The sequence below is a fragment of the Chanodichthys erythropterus genome, chromosome 2 (assembly GCF_024489055.1).
Source record: "Chanodichthys erythropterus isolate Z2021 chromosome 2, ASM2448905v1, whole genome shotgun sequence".
NCBI classification, from domain to species: domain Eukaryota; kingdom Metazoa; phylum Chordata; class Actinopteri; order Cypriniformes; family Xenocyprididae; genus Chanodichthys; species Chanodichthys erythropterus.
Genome location: NC_090222.1, coordinates 35,048,201 through 35,063,031, shown reverse-complemented (window position 1 = coordinate 35,063,031; position 14,831 = coordinate 35,048,201). Strand labels below are relative to the sequence as shown.

General features: G+C 34.9%; 1 protein-coding gene across 1 annotated transcript; it reads right to left on the bottom strand.

The window, feature by feature from the left end:
* Nucleotides 1-6,140: 6,140 nt before the first annotated feature.
* On the bottom strand, nt 6,141-7,184 carry LOC137029566 (protein rapunzel-like). The gene has a single exon (XM_067399180.1). The coding sequence runs from the start codon at nt 7,182-7,184 to the stop codon at nt 6,519-6,521; it is 666 nt and encodes a 221-aa protein (XP_067255281.1). The 3' UTR covers nt 6,141-6,518.
* Nucleotides 7,185-14,831: the final 7,647 nt, after the last annotated feature.

The window sequence follows — 14,831 nt, the reverse complement described above, 5'->3', positions numbered from 1 at the left end:
GAGACAAATCTGATATTATTTTAATCTCCAATCTGTTGTTTAGCAGTTTAGATAGTTCTTTAATGCTTCACTAAATGATGAGACTAGACTATCAGAAGACACTAAGGTTTAAATTCATGTTGCGCAGATAGGGTTCGTTGTTACTGTATTAGAACTATACAGTTACGATACAACTGGCATGATCAACTTTAATGAATTTCTGTTGAGAAACCATGGGTAAAAAAAAAAAATGTGAATAAAGACTGACAATAAGAATCTGAACATCCAGAAAATATTATTCCAAGAAATGTTCAGCATTTGTATACAAAAATACAGAATACAGACGTGAATACTAAAATACTATAAATACTAAATACAGACGTGTATAATAAAAGAACATTAATTATATATATTAGACGTTAATTTAAAATATCTGACCCCAAGTCCTGTTGATTTAAGTCATACATGAAAGATTATTATTATAGGCCTAGATTTGAAATGGGTATTCAATTTGTTTGAATTGATCTTTTGTTTCTTTTGTTTTGTGTTTTCATTTAATGGAACTCATAAAGGGTTCTTTTTTTCCTTTTTTCTTTCTTGTAACACAGCTTCCTTTATTACAAAACAAACAATAATTTGAGCAACTTCAATAGGCACATATAGACAAACATGCCTTCTTTGACCTGTTCTGGAATGCAGATTACCAAAAGATCTGTATATTAAGAGTGCTAGAGTCCCAGTTCAAGACCAACAATTTTATTAAGGCTTTATCTTGGTTTTGAAATCATTCTGAATTCCTGAAAAGCTTGTGACTGAATTGTCTTTATTGACAAGATGATGTGGGGGAAAATGTGTCAAACAATGGATACACTTATAGTATATTCAACAACAGATTACTGTAATAATCTAGGAGGTGAGTAAAATGTATGTGTTACACTTTACAATAAGGTTCATTAGTTAACGTGAACTAATAATGAACTGCACTTATACAGCATTTATTAATATTTGTTAATGTTAATTTTAACATTTACTAATATATTATTAAAATCTTGTTAACACTATTAATGCACTGTGAACTAACATGAACAAACATTAAACAACTGTAATTTTATTAACTAAGGTTAACAAAGATTATTAAATACAGTAACAAATGTATTGTACATGGTTAGTTCATATTAGTTAACACATTAATGCTTAACTAATGAACCTTACTGTAAAATGTTACCAATATATATGTAATACTGTCAACATAATGTGGAGTTAAAATGTAGTTTTTATAATAAAAATTATAAATTAACATAATGTGTGAAATGCCAAATAAAGCCTTGTGTATGGTTATTGTCTCCATTGCATGTGTCCAAGTTACTGTAGGTTGTGATTACAAAATATATGTTGATATAAATTAAATAAAAATTGCCATATGGTTGGTTATGTATGATTATTACCAAACATATTGTGTAGATTGCTGATACCTGTTCATCAAAACCTTTGGTGTACTTTACCCTTATTTTATCAATATTACATAGAAACTGGAATAGTTTTTCTGGTGTCTAAAAATAAAAGCATATATCTTTCTTCCTCATTACTGCCCAACATCCTTAATGGAAAAGGTCAAGGAACATCGGATTTTTCATGATTTCACCCATTCAATGTTTTGAGGCTGCATGTAATAACATTATTCAGAGTAGGAGCCATTCTTCAGCATTCACTCATACAGTATAAAACATTTAAGGCATGTGACAAAAAGGGAAAACGCCTGAAGGATCATGAAGTGCTGCCTGTAGGTACTGTCCATGGTGCTGTAGGATTTCTGTGACTGCCATCTTTTTCTCTTGGATTTGGATAGGTAGGGAGGTGGTGAAGATAATGCATGCTATTTTGTTTTCCTTTTTTGTAAGATTACTTAAAGATTATGTTGCTGCTTTATTATATTTGTCCTCACATGCTTCCACAGTCACTGAAAAATAAAATCAACCAAATTGCAGAAGAAATCCATCTGTCAAACACTCCCCAACATTCACAAGTGCAGAGCTCATGTATATATAGTTTTTACTTTATTCTCTAACGTAAATGTTAGCATAGCACAATCACAGGAGTGGACAGATATTCCCATGCTGCTGAGTAACAAAGGTAAAGTGAAGAACAAAACTTTAACGAACCCTACAGTAATGGTTTGAATGAAACAGTCCACTAACTCTGAACTCTTAAGGTGATGATACACGGGGCAACTTTTTGAGCAATGTTGCTGGTCTGTTGCCGTCAACTGGCAACCTGATGAGACACAGGGCAACTAATTAGGGCAACAGACAGGAAAAGGGAGAAGAATGAGTTCAGCAAAAGGCGGATTCAAACTTGCTTTTCTCCCTTTTCCTGTCACAAATCAGATCGGAAAGGCATTTATTTTTTAATAAAAATTAAGAAAATATTTGAAAAGTTGAAATAAAGTGCCTAACAAGTTTTTATAATAAAGTATTTATTGGGTTGGCAATAGATTTGCTCCTCTCTGATTAGTTGCTGCCAACTGTCTGTTGCCCTAATTAGTAGCCCTGTGTCTCATCAGGTTGCCCGTTGACGGCAACATTGCTCAAAAAGTTGCCCCGTGTATCATCACCTTTAGTTTATTTTGTTTTTCCAGGCCTGAATAAATAATACATCAATATTTATAATAAATAAATACATCAACAACACATGAAACAAAGCTTTATTCAAACTTATTGCTCTAACAATCATGTATTTACAGGTGGAGAACCTCAGGTCCTACTGCCATCTCAACACAGCTGTGCCAATTCTGCGGCTTTATTTTGTTGAAGCAACCGACCACCAAGAACATATTCGCTTGTCTTTGCCTTCCATCATGTCCCTCATTGCTGCTCTTCTCAGTGGGGACATTGTTGATCCAGAGGATGAGGAAAACTGACCCCCACAACTCTGAAGCAAGAATGGGAGAAGATGTGCGGGACAATCTGGCTGCCACCGTGTCTGCTCCAAACATTTGTGTGCCTGCTCTCCATGAGGATGACTACCTGTAAAACCTTTAAACAAATTAAAACGTTTTACACTTCATGTCAGCATTCTGTTTCTTGCCATATTTAATTTCACATTTTCACATTTACATGCTAATTTTTAAAACTGAACTGGTAAGCAGAAGGTTGCTGGTTCGATCTCCGCAGCCGTCACCACCAGTGTGTCCTTGAAAGGCACTTTACTCCAAGTTGCTCCAAAGGGGTCATCCCTGTAATAGCACTGTAAGTCGCTTTGGATAACAGCATGTCAAATGCATAAATGTAAATGTGATCTTTGTACATCCTTTTTTGTTAGTGTCTCGGGCACAAATGCTTAATAAAGCAGCTTATTTCTTTTTCAAGGTACTGCTATAATATAAATGCATACATACATTTCAAACTATTTCTATTTGGGGGCATAATTCACCCAAACAAATAAATTCAGACATTATTTAGTCACCTTCACGCTGTTCAATCCCTGTGTATTTTTTTCTTCACTTTTGAACACAAAAGGTGATTTTAGTCAAGTTTGTCCTGCTGGTTTCTGTTCATACAATATCAGTCAATGGAGCCTGATTTTGTAGAAGCTTCATGACATTATTTGATGATGCTTTTGAAGCTTATGAAATTTGGGCTCCAATGTATGAACAGAAACCAGCAGAACAAACTTGACCAAAATCACATCCTCAATGTCCTTTGGTCTTTTTCTCGATGCTCTCGCTGGCTCTGGACTCACTGAGGATGAAGAAATCACAGCAACATCGGGGCCAGATGTTGCAATAAGGGCAGGTGGAGTGATGGAGGGTCTCATCCACGGCCCTACACCATTTCCAGGATCTGCTGTGACTCTCCATCTTCAGTGTTCACACCAGTCTGAAGACATTTCACATCCTTATACAAACATAATACAAATGCAGTCATTTTAACAGCAGAATGTCTTTTGATTTCTGTATTAGAAGTAACAAAATGATCTTACTTTATGTTTCAAGTTCTCCCTGACTTTGTACACAAATGCTGCCGTCACCTTGCCCTGCAGGTCCTGCTCCACCACAACAGCTCAGCAGCATATGCACACAAATCAAGAATCAGAAAAGTGATGTAATACTCTGTTTGAAATTACACTCTAAAAAATGCTGGGTTCAAAACAACCCAAGTTGGGTTGAAAATGGACAAACCCAGCGATTGGGTTGTTTTAACCCAGCGGTTGGGTTAAATGTTTGCCCAACCTGCTGGGTAGTTTTATTTAAACCAACTATTGTTTAAAAATTGCTATATGGCTAGCTTAAAATGAACCCAAAATAGTTGGGAAATTAAAAACCAGATGCAATTAGAGACAACAATAATAGACAAAAGGTGAATGTTTATTAATAAGCTTTAATATTTTATTAATATAAATTTAATAGTTTAATAGTTTATTAATATAAATTTATTAATAAGCAATTTAATAAATGTTTATTGTTTAATAATTATTAATTGAACATTAATAAATGTTCATTTCCAACATACTTTGGGTTGATTTTAATCAAGCAATACAGTCATTTTTAAACAATAGTTGAGTTAAATAAAACTACCCAGCAGGTTGGGCAAACATTTAACCCTACCGCTGGGTTAAAACAACCCAATTGCTGGGTTTGTCCATTTTCAACCCAACTTGGGTTGTTTTTAACCCAGCATTTTTTAGAGTGTACAATAATTCATATAAACTACAGCTTAACATTTAAATAAATGTTGTATTCATTTCTGTATTATACTCACTCAAAGCCTTTGATGGCAGCATTCCTTCATCAGCCTCTCTCCACCAGATAAACACATGTGATCATCTGTCAAGATTCAGGTTTCCTCTGAGATTTATGTGCTCAATGCTACATTTAAATGTTGAGGTAGCTGCTGATGTGTTAACTCACTTTTTATCCAACACAAATGTTCCTTAATTTATCAACAGTACTAATGGACAAATATAATAGATAACTTATGTTTAGTTACTGTAGACATTTTGACTCATAGATTTATTTATTTACATTACTTACATCCATGTAAACAGTGTTGATTCGTCACTACAGAGAACACGTCCAAATACATTTGGCAATATAGTGTATCATGCGATCTTTACTTTAGTGTGACGTTGGTCCACCAAGGCTGTGTGTGTGTTGCTTACCCAGGTATGTTTTAATGTGGTGCATTTGTGGTGTTGTGGGAAGTTTGGTTTGAGTTAACTACAGTTATGCATTTTATTGTGGTGTGTCTTCAGGGCTCCCACCTGTGTGTCATGGCAGCACAATAGCCAGGTTGGAGCAGTAGCTGTTAAATACCAACTAAAGGAGCTACCATATGACTTTGGTGTGTGCAGTTTTGAGTGTCACATCATGTAATTATAAGGTGAGTGAATTGTTTATTTTCTTTTGTAAGTCATTGTATGTCTTTTTTAAATTGAGATTTGTAACAGAGGGTTGTGTTTAGTGTCCTCATTGCATGCATTGCAGTTCTCTCACTCTGGCTCTGAGCTGCGCCGCTGCTTTGGGTCGTCACATTTCTTGTCCAATGGCTAAGTGGGCCTGATGTTTTGTTTTGCGGTTGTTGTATAATTTTTTTTTTTTTTTTTTTTTTTTTTTTTGGGTTTATTTGCTTTTGCATTGATTTATTTTGGCATTACTGTCGCCAACCCTCAGTTTTGTGATTTTTGACTGTTTGATAACAGTCACTATTAATTGGAGTGATTACCGCTATGTGGTATTCGCGGTCTCTGTCATTTTGAAACCTTGATCAGTTCTGAGTTTGTGTGATCTTTGTGTTGTTATGACAGACATAAATTTTTGTCTTTAATGTGTATTGTCTTTGTAAAATCGATTATTTTGTTCATTTCATTATTTTGAGCTGTTTAAATATCTATATTCAGTCTTTTGTAAAAGGCTAGACATATTTTATTTTTGCAAATTAAAACACGAGTATGACTTTGACATAAAGTAAATTTAATGAAATAAAGTAGGCCTATAATGTCTATCTAGAATAAGGTCCATAATTTGAACACATCTGGATGTCTGTTGATACTTTGAAACAAATTTCTAGTTTGATCATAATCATAGTTGTTTTATTTGTGATTACATACCATCATACCATCACCACATACATACCATCACCAACATGAAATGGACATGATTCCTGGATTACAGAGAATATATAGATTACTTGAATGTTCATTATTTTATTTGAACATACCATTTTTTCCAGTAGAAGCCTTTACTAAAACCTTAAGTATCTGTTTCTAAGCATTGTCGAATCTTTTCTGTTGATCACTGAAGTTTTCACCACTCAACTGGTCTCTCAAAAGTATTCATAACTACAAAACAATACAATTTCTATTCAAAATGTAAGCATTTATGTTTGGTCAAAGACAAACATTTATCTTTATATATTTCTTTTATGCCTTGACATGCAAAAATAAAGTGAAGAAACAGCAATAATATACTTTGTCATTGTTGGTGCACAATAACAATCCAGTCATCCAGTTGCTTTATCTAATGCTGGACTGCAGTCATGCAATCATTCACATGCATTCACTGCTGCTTGCATGCGGTTCTCTACTTCTTCCATTTGATTCTGCCATGTCTTCAACATGCCCTCGTCATATTCTCCCTCTAAGGCGGAGTAAGCCACGACTGCTACAATTCCCATGAAAAATTTCATCTTTAGCCTGGCACAGAACTGCTCCACTTTCTTTCTATCCTTTTTCACTAATTTTACTACTGTGTCCAATATGGCTGATTTCATTACAGCTTCGTACAAGGCATCGATGTTCTTATCGCGACCAGTGATCTCATACTGCTTTTTAAAGTTATCCTGCCTTGTTTCCAAATTGGTCTTATTAGCACTTACAAATTCTTTAAACTTCTCATACTGAGTGTTTATATTCACCTCATAATCAAAGTTCTGCTTGTTCATGGTTGACAGCTCCAACTCCAAAGTGATTTCGTTCATTTCATCTTGAATACTGTCGAGTTTCTGGTTGATCTTTTCAAACTGCTCAGTGAAGAACTTGGCTTCTTTTCCGTCTGGGTTGCTGAGGATCTTGGCTGAGGCCAAAAACACGGCCTTCAGGATGGGGTGGAACTGTCCCACAGTGGCCGCTAAAACCTTGCAACCTTGCCCGATCATTTCCAATAACTTCTCTATATTTTCCTTCTCCAAATACCATTCCCCATGACTCATTTTGGTTCAAAGCAGAGAGGCCGTTTATCCTTCTTTGTCTGTAACAGATCAAGGCATATATATCATAAAGTGGAAGCAACAACATAACAATCTATACTGAAATCAATGGCTCTTGTGCAATGATGTCTCACATAATAATTTATTAATAATAATTATTATTAATAATAATAATAATAATAATAATTTGCTCAACCTGTCTTTCCTTTTTCCCCCTTATCATTTATTCATTTATTTATCTTTTTTCCCCCTTATTTTTATTTGATTCATTTTCTGTTTTTGTTATTATTGAATTAGTTAAAGGTTTAAAGGTTGTTCACCTTAATATTAGAAGTATTGTTTCAAAAATCAATTACTTAAGAGCTTGGTTTTTTTTGTATAAACCCAATATTATTTCTATTTCAGAAACATGGCTACATAGTAAAATCTCTGATGATGAAATTAAAATTGATGATTTTGTTTTGTATAGATCTGATGAGGTGGTGGGGTGGCCACGTACGTTTCTGTAAACCTTGTTTCTGAATGTGTTATCCCTAATATTGAGCCTGTTCATTTTCAGTGCCTTTTTATTAAGGTTACTCTTCATATTAACAAAAAATTAATTATTGGTAATATTTATAGGCCACCCTCTGCTCCTTCTGACTCCACAATGTGCATCTTGTCAACTATTAATTCTATTGAGAAACATTTTGAATTAATTATTTTGGGTGATTTTTATAGCAATTGGCTAGATCGTTCTTCTGTTAATGATAGAAATTTATTTGGTAGTGTAAATCTTACTCAATTTCCCTTCTTTTTTGTTCCCAGAATTTTTAGTAAAACCGGACGAAGGTCTTTTCAGTACAAAGCCCCTTCTGATTGGAACAATCTCCCTCAGTCTTTGAGATCTGTTACTTCATTGTATTGCTTTAGGTCATTTCCATTTTCCCATCTTAAAATTGCTTGTGTATGTTTTTAAGTTTTCTTATGTTGATTAGATGATTGTGTATGTATATCTACATGCTTATATATGATCTGATTGCTGTAATTTTGTTGTTGGTGTGAGGGTCTGGTTGAGCATGTTTGTTTGTTTGTTTTTTGAATCTGTATGGTTGTTTTTGTTTTTTGTTTTTTTGTTTTTTGCTTAGGACCCCCTCGAAAATGAGATGTCACATCTCAAGTGGCTATCCTTCTAATGAATACTACTACTATTCTGATCTCAATGGAATTAAGAGCAAAACAATACTATCATGATCATTACTGGGAGTGCCCTTGTCTGCCACTAGAGGGCACTCCTACCTAGACTTTTGTTTTTTATCACTTGGACTACATTTCCCAGAACTCACTTGCCGGGCTCATTATCCCCGTTTCATTGCACCCAGCTGTTTTGTGTTTGCTCATTAGTGTCTGACTATTTATACTGAGTTTGTTTCTGTTTTTGTTATCATGGTTTCACTTTATGTCACCGGCTTCTGTTTGTTTCTTTGTTTTCTGTTTGGACTGCTCTGTGGAGTTTGACCCTTGCCTGTTGTGGATTACGTTTTGTATTACCCCATTAAAGCTGCAATTGGATTTATATCTGCAAGTTTCAGTGCTTTCCGTGACACATACTTACTGAACAATACAATGATCCTGATTGTTCCAAGTCCTCCTTTGTTAGAATAATTAAGATGGCTTTGAAATTAAAACTCCAATATGCATGTTAGGATTAGCCATACAAATGCCAGAGGGGCCAGACCATCGTTTTTAATGTGGACCAGTCAGTTTTCTTTTTAATACATAAAAAATAAACTGTTTATACAGGCCGACATCACAAAGGATGGGTTTTTATTGCTTGCATGATTTCACTATGGTTATATTAATAAATATTAAGCATTTGGCCCAGTCGGCAATGGCTAGCCTGTCCCCGAGATGGGCCGACCGACCCACTCCCTTTAGTTACTGTTGCTATGTAGTGTTGCTAGTGTGTCCGACAAGCCATGCCGCTCTCATGCCACACATATGGAAGTAAATTAATGCCAAATGTTTTTGAAATAAAAAGCTTGTTGAATTGCTCTAACTGAAAAAAAAATATGCATTACATTAGCTGTACTTGCATTTAGATGCACTGTATTTTTAAGGCTTGCATTTTTATGGGATGAAATTCAACACAGTCGTATATTTAAGCTGTGAATATTTCAATTAAAAATATTTCACACACATTTTCATTATTAAAAATTAAATAATTCATATTCACATTTCAAATTTCACTTCCAAGATATTTATTCTGTTTAAAAATACAACCTATAAAATTCGACTAGCAATTTTCAGTCCATTTTATTTCACTTTACAAATTCGCTTCCACAAATTCAGTGGCTCAAATTCGGCAGAAAATTCAACATTTCACATCCGGGAACTGCAGGAAGAGCAGTAGAGTGCCGATGCATCATCTCTATCTGCTGTTGGTCTTCTTCACCAGCAGGTGCCGCTAGCGGCTGTTTAGGAGGACCAAAGCAACGCTAGTAAGTCATTCATTCATAAAAACGGATTTACAGAATTAGAGCAAGCGGTAAGTGAATGTGTGATGATTATCAGGGCCAGTATAAATGCAGAAAAGCTGATAAAGACACAAAAGCTGCATTTATGTTTAATTCAGTGTATTTACGCTTACTTTCCTCAGTGTAGCTACAGCTTTCTCTACAGTGAACAAGATAACGTTATTGCCCGATGCTGGTGTATAGATCAAACGTTAAATCTGAGATAGACATATATTTCTCTCTGTTGTTTAGTTTCCTTAACTTTGTATCGCAGCGCTGTGTTGTAATACTAGGGCTTCCCTCATCCGTCATAGCTGCCATCAGGACATATAAACTCTTAACACAGCTTAATGGACTCGTACAGTGATATAAAAGACCAAACTCGCACCTCATTTGTGATGTAGGTTAGACTATATAGGCTCCAAGAAAGCAGATACTGGCATAAAGTTGATTTGACGCTGAACGTTTGATTATGATATTCGCAAATTTAGGGACTGTCTCTAAAGTTACGACATTCTGTATTCACGTTTCTACCTTCTACCAAACTCTTGTAGACACACATGCACATATACATATTCAAACACACCCCACTCAAAGTACATGCATATATACTATTTCTTTTTTTTTTTTTTTTTTACACGTTCATCACACAATTTTTTTTTTACTTTGTTCATTTTTTATTTTACCTGATCATAGATTATCCTGCTTATACAAATTTTAAATTAAATTTAGAAATAAAATTAACTAAGTAGAACTAATTGTGTGATGAATGTGTAAAAAAAAGAAAAAGTATATGTGCATGTACTTTGAGTTGAGTGTGTTTGAATATGTGTGTGTGTGTGTGTGTGTGTGTGTGTGTGTGAGAGAGAGAGAGAGAGAGAGAGAGAGAGAGAGAGAAGGGTGCATCACTCTTCGACCTGGCACCTATAGATGAACACTTCACAGGTAGTTTTGGTGATTGTAAATCATTCTCATCAAATGCTATTGAGCTTTAAATTATGGCATTTTTTTGTATGATCCAATACAGTAGTGAAATACATAGCAATCTTTACATATTACTTGACAGATTATTTGGAAACACTTTACAGTAAGGTTCATAATGTATTAACTAATGTGAACTATCCATGAGCAACACATTTGTTGTTGTATTTGTTAATCTTTGTTAACGTTAATAAAAATACAGCAGTTCATTGTTCATGTTACTTCACTGTGCATTAACTAAAGTTGACAAATACAACTCTTGATTTTAATAATGTATTAGTAAATGCTGGAATTAACATTAACAAAGATTAGTAAGTGCTGTAGAAGTGCAGTTCATTGTTCGTTCATATCAACTATTTAATATAAAGTGTTACCTTTTATTTTAATAAACATCAAAAATCTAAAAGGTTTGCATTATACCTGACACCTAGATGAACAATTTACAGTTGGTTTTGTGACTAAGTCATTCTCTTTAAATGCTATTGAAGGTAGAAACGTGAATATATAATGTTGTAACTTTAGAGACAGTCCCTAAATTTGCGAATATCATAATCAAACGTTCAGCGTCAAATCAACTTAATGCCAGTATCTGCTTTCTTGGAGCCTATATAGTCTAACCTACATCACAAATGAGGTGCGAGTTTGGTCTTTTATATCACTGTACGAGTCCATTAAGCTGTGTTAAGAGTTTATATGTCCTGATGGCAGCTATGACGGATGAGGGAAGCCCTAGTATTACAACACAGCGCTGCGATATAAAGTTAAGGAAACTAAACAACAGAGAAAAATATATGTCTATCTCAGATTTAACGTTTGATCTATACACCAGCATCGGGCAATAACGTTATCTTGTTCACTGGAGAGAAAGCTGTAGCTACACAGGGAAAGTAAGCGTAAATACACTGAATTAAACATAAATGCAGCTTTTGTGTCTTTATCAGCTTTTCTGCATTTATACTGGCCCTGATAATCATCACACATTCACTTACCGCTTGCTCCATTTCTGTAAATCTGTTTTTATGAATGAATGATGACTTACTAGCCGTGATCTCGTCTTAAACAGCCGCTAGCGGCACCTGCTGGTGAAGAAGACCAACAGCAGATAGAGATGATGCATCGGCACTCTACTGCTCTTCCTGCAGTTCCCGGATGTGAAATGTTGAATTTTCTGCCGAATTTGAGCCACTGAATTTGTGGAAGCGAATTTGTAAAGCGAAATAAAATGGACTGAAAATTGCTAGTTGAATTTTATAGGTTGTATTTTTAAACAGAATGAATATTTTGGAAGTGAAATCTAAAAGGTGAATATAAATTATTGAATTTTTAATAATGAAAATGTGTGTGAAATATTTTTAATTGAAATATTCACAGCCTAAATATACGACCATGTTGAATTTCAGCCCATAAAAATGCAAGCCTTAAAAATACAGTGCATCTAAATGCAAGTACAGCTAATGTAATGCATATTTTTTTTCAAATAGTGCAATTCAACAAGCTTTTTATTTCAAAAACATTTGGCATTATTTTACTTCCATACCACACATCATGTTTTCTCAGAGTGAAAATACATTGGAGCAAAGAAGGCACTGACAATGTGTCGACAGACAAGATTGCAGATTTTTGTCATTTTTAAAGAAATTGAAACTAATATCGTTTTGTGGCTTGACAGATTGCTGTAGTGCTTCAGTTCAAGCAGCCCATGACACTAAACACCATTTTTCAAGTTCAAGTCCACCGACGTTAATCTACTAACTGCTTTCTCAGACATAAATGTGGATACGGCGTTATGATTGGTTAGACCGCCTGTGAGTCAAACTCTTTGCGAAGGGTCAAATGGATGTTCAGTCAAAATCAAGCACGTCATCAGAGAGAGTGCAACACAAGCTAATTTTCAGTAAAAGTTAGATAATGGACCGTAAACAAAGGAAACACTGTGCAGAAAAGGTTCGAGAGAGCAAAAAAAGTCTGATGCTGCCAAATACGTAAAATTAACCAAAATCTTTTTAAATTCGGAAAATAGGGTTTAAATTCGGCTGCTGCAGCGGAGGACAGTAGTGATGTAGAGGTAAGAAAAGAACTGAAAATACAGCTAGCTCCAGTCATTTTCACGCTACTTCTGCCAGTTATCTCCGTTGATTACATTTTTTTTTATTATTATTATTTTTAATTTAAAATAGATAAATAAATAAATAAACAGTTGTAAGCTTAGCGTACAACACCCGTATATATTTAAAAATATCATTGGTTCATGATAATTGGATACAAGTGTTAGCTAGCCTGTTGCTGACTTACATGACTGAAATATCAGCAGATAACATGGGATTTCAGGTAAAAAGACTGCTGTTTACTTGCAGTCTATCATGTCAAAAACAACCCAGGTAGAAAAAAAAGTACACTTCCATAATGAACTTAAAGTACTCTATTTTCACATATTAATTCTGTACTTAGTTCAAAGCCACATCCCTTATTTCTATCCAATTGCTGCTTAGAGCTTTGTGGCAATAAGTATATTAAGCACAACATCCAGTGTTATATGGCCATAATATGGCAGGATCATATGACTGGCATCCACATCACAATGAATCCCATAAAGTGTCGTCTTTAACTGTTCATAAAATATTTTTATAAAAAAGCATAGATCACTGGAAAGCTATTTTTATTTTTGTATATATCATTTTAAAATATACTTGTGCCCTTTTATCTTTGGCCCTATGAATTTTTCGAAGTTGTGCAAATAAAATAATAAAAGATGAAAAACAGAAAGGGAAGGATAATAAATTGAAACTCACCTGGTGAAATGTACAGAGATGTTCTCTAGCGTTCCGACAGTGAACAACTGTGCCTAAATCTGTAGCCTCCCAGGGTCCACTTGTGTATATATATATACATATAGACTCTCCCCTGCGGCACTTTCCCATCAGATTAACTCAATCCCCTGAAGGCATTCCTCTGAACCAACTGGGATGATAGACAGGCACAGACAGATCTCTCTCTCTCTCTCACACACACACACACACACACACACACACACACACACACACACACACACACACACACACACACACGTGTATACAAACCTGATTCCAAAAAAGTTGGGACACTGTACAAATTGTGAATAAAAACAGAATGCAATGATGTGGAAGTTTCAAATTTCAATATTTTATTCAGAATACAACATAGATGACATATCAAATGTTTAAACTGAGAAAATGTATCATTTTGTATCATTCTAAATTGATTTTAAATTTCATGTCATCAACACATCTCAAAAAAGTTGGGACAAGACCATATTTACCACTGTGTGGCATCCCCTCTTCTTTTTATAACAGTCTGCAAACATCTGGGGACTGAGGAGACAAGTTGCTCAAGTTTAGGAATAGGAATGTTGTTCCATTCTTGTCTAATACAGGCTTCTAGTTGTTTAACTGTCTTAGATCTTCTTTGTCGCATCTTCCTCTTTATGATGCACCAAATGTTTTCTATGGGTGAAAGATCTGGACTGCAGGCTGGCCATTTCAGTACCTGGATCCTTCTTCTACACAGCCATTATGTTTTAATTGATGCAGTATGTGGTCTGGCATTGTCATGTTGGAAAATGCAAGGTCTTCCCTGAAAGAGACGATGTCTGGATGGGAGAATATTTTGTTCTAGAACTTGGATATACCTTTCAGCATTGATGGTGCCTTTCCAGATGTGTAAGCTGCACATGCCACATGCACTCATGCAACTCCATTCCATCAGAGATGCAGGCTTCTGAACAGAGCGCTGATAACAACTTGGGTTGTCCTTGTCCTCTTCAGTCCACATGACATGGTGTCCCAGTTTTCCAAAAAGAACTTCAAATTTTGATTCGTCTGACCACAGAACAGTTTTCCACTTTGCCACAGTCCATTTTAAATGAGCCTTGGCCCAGAGAAAATGCCTGCGCTTCTAGATCATGTTTAGATATGGCTTCTTTTTTGACCTATAGAGTTTTTTTCTTCATTTGAACCCATAGTGTACTATAAGTAGTATCTAAATTAGTGGTGGGCATAGATTATTTTTTTTTTAAAGATTAATCTCACTGTAATCTTGGAATTAATCTAGATTAATCTAGATTAAAATGGCTCATTTGAATTCTGCCGAAGAGATTCAGAATATATGTGCAACCCAAATAATGACTAAAAGTAAACCA

Bases quoted from the DNA above. Each gene is read 5' to 3' on its own strand.
- LOC137029566 (XM_067399180.1), bottom strand. From the start codon at position 7,184: ATGAGTCATGGGGAATGGTATTTGGAGAAGGAAAATATAGAGAAGTTA.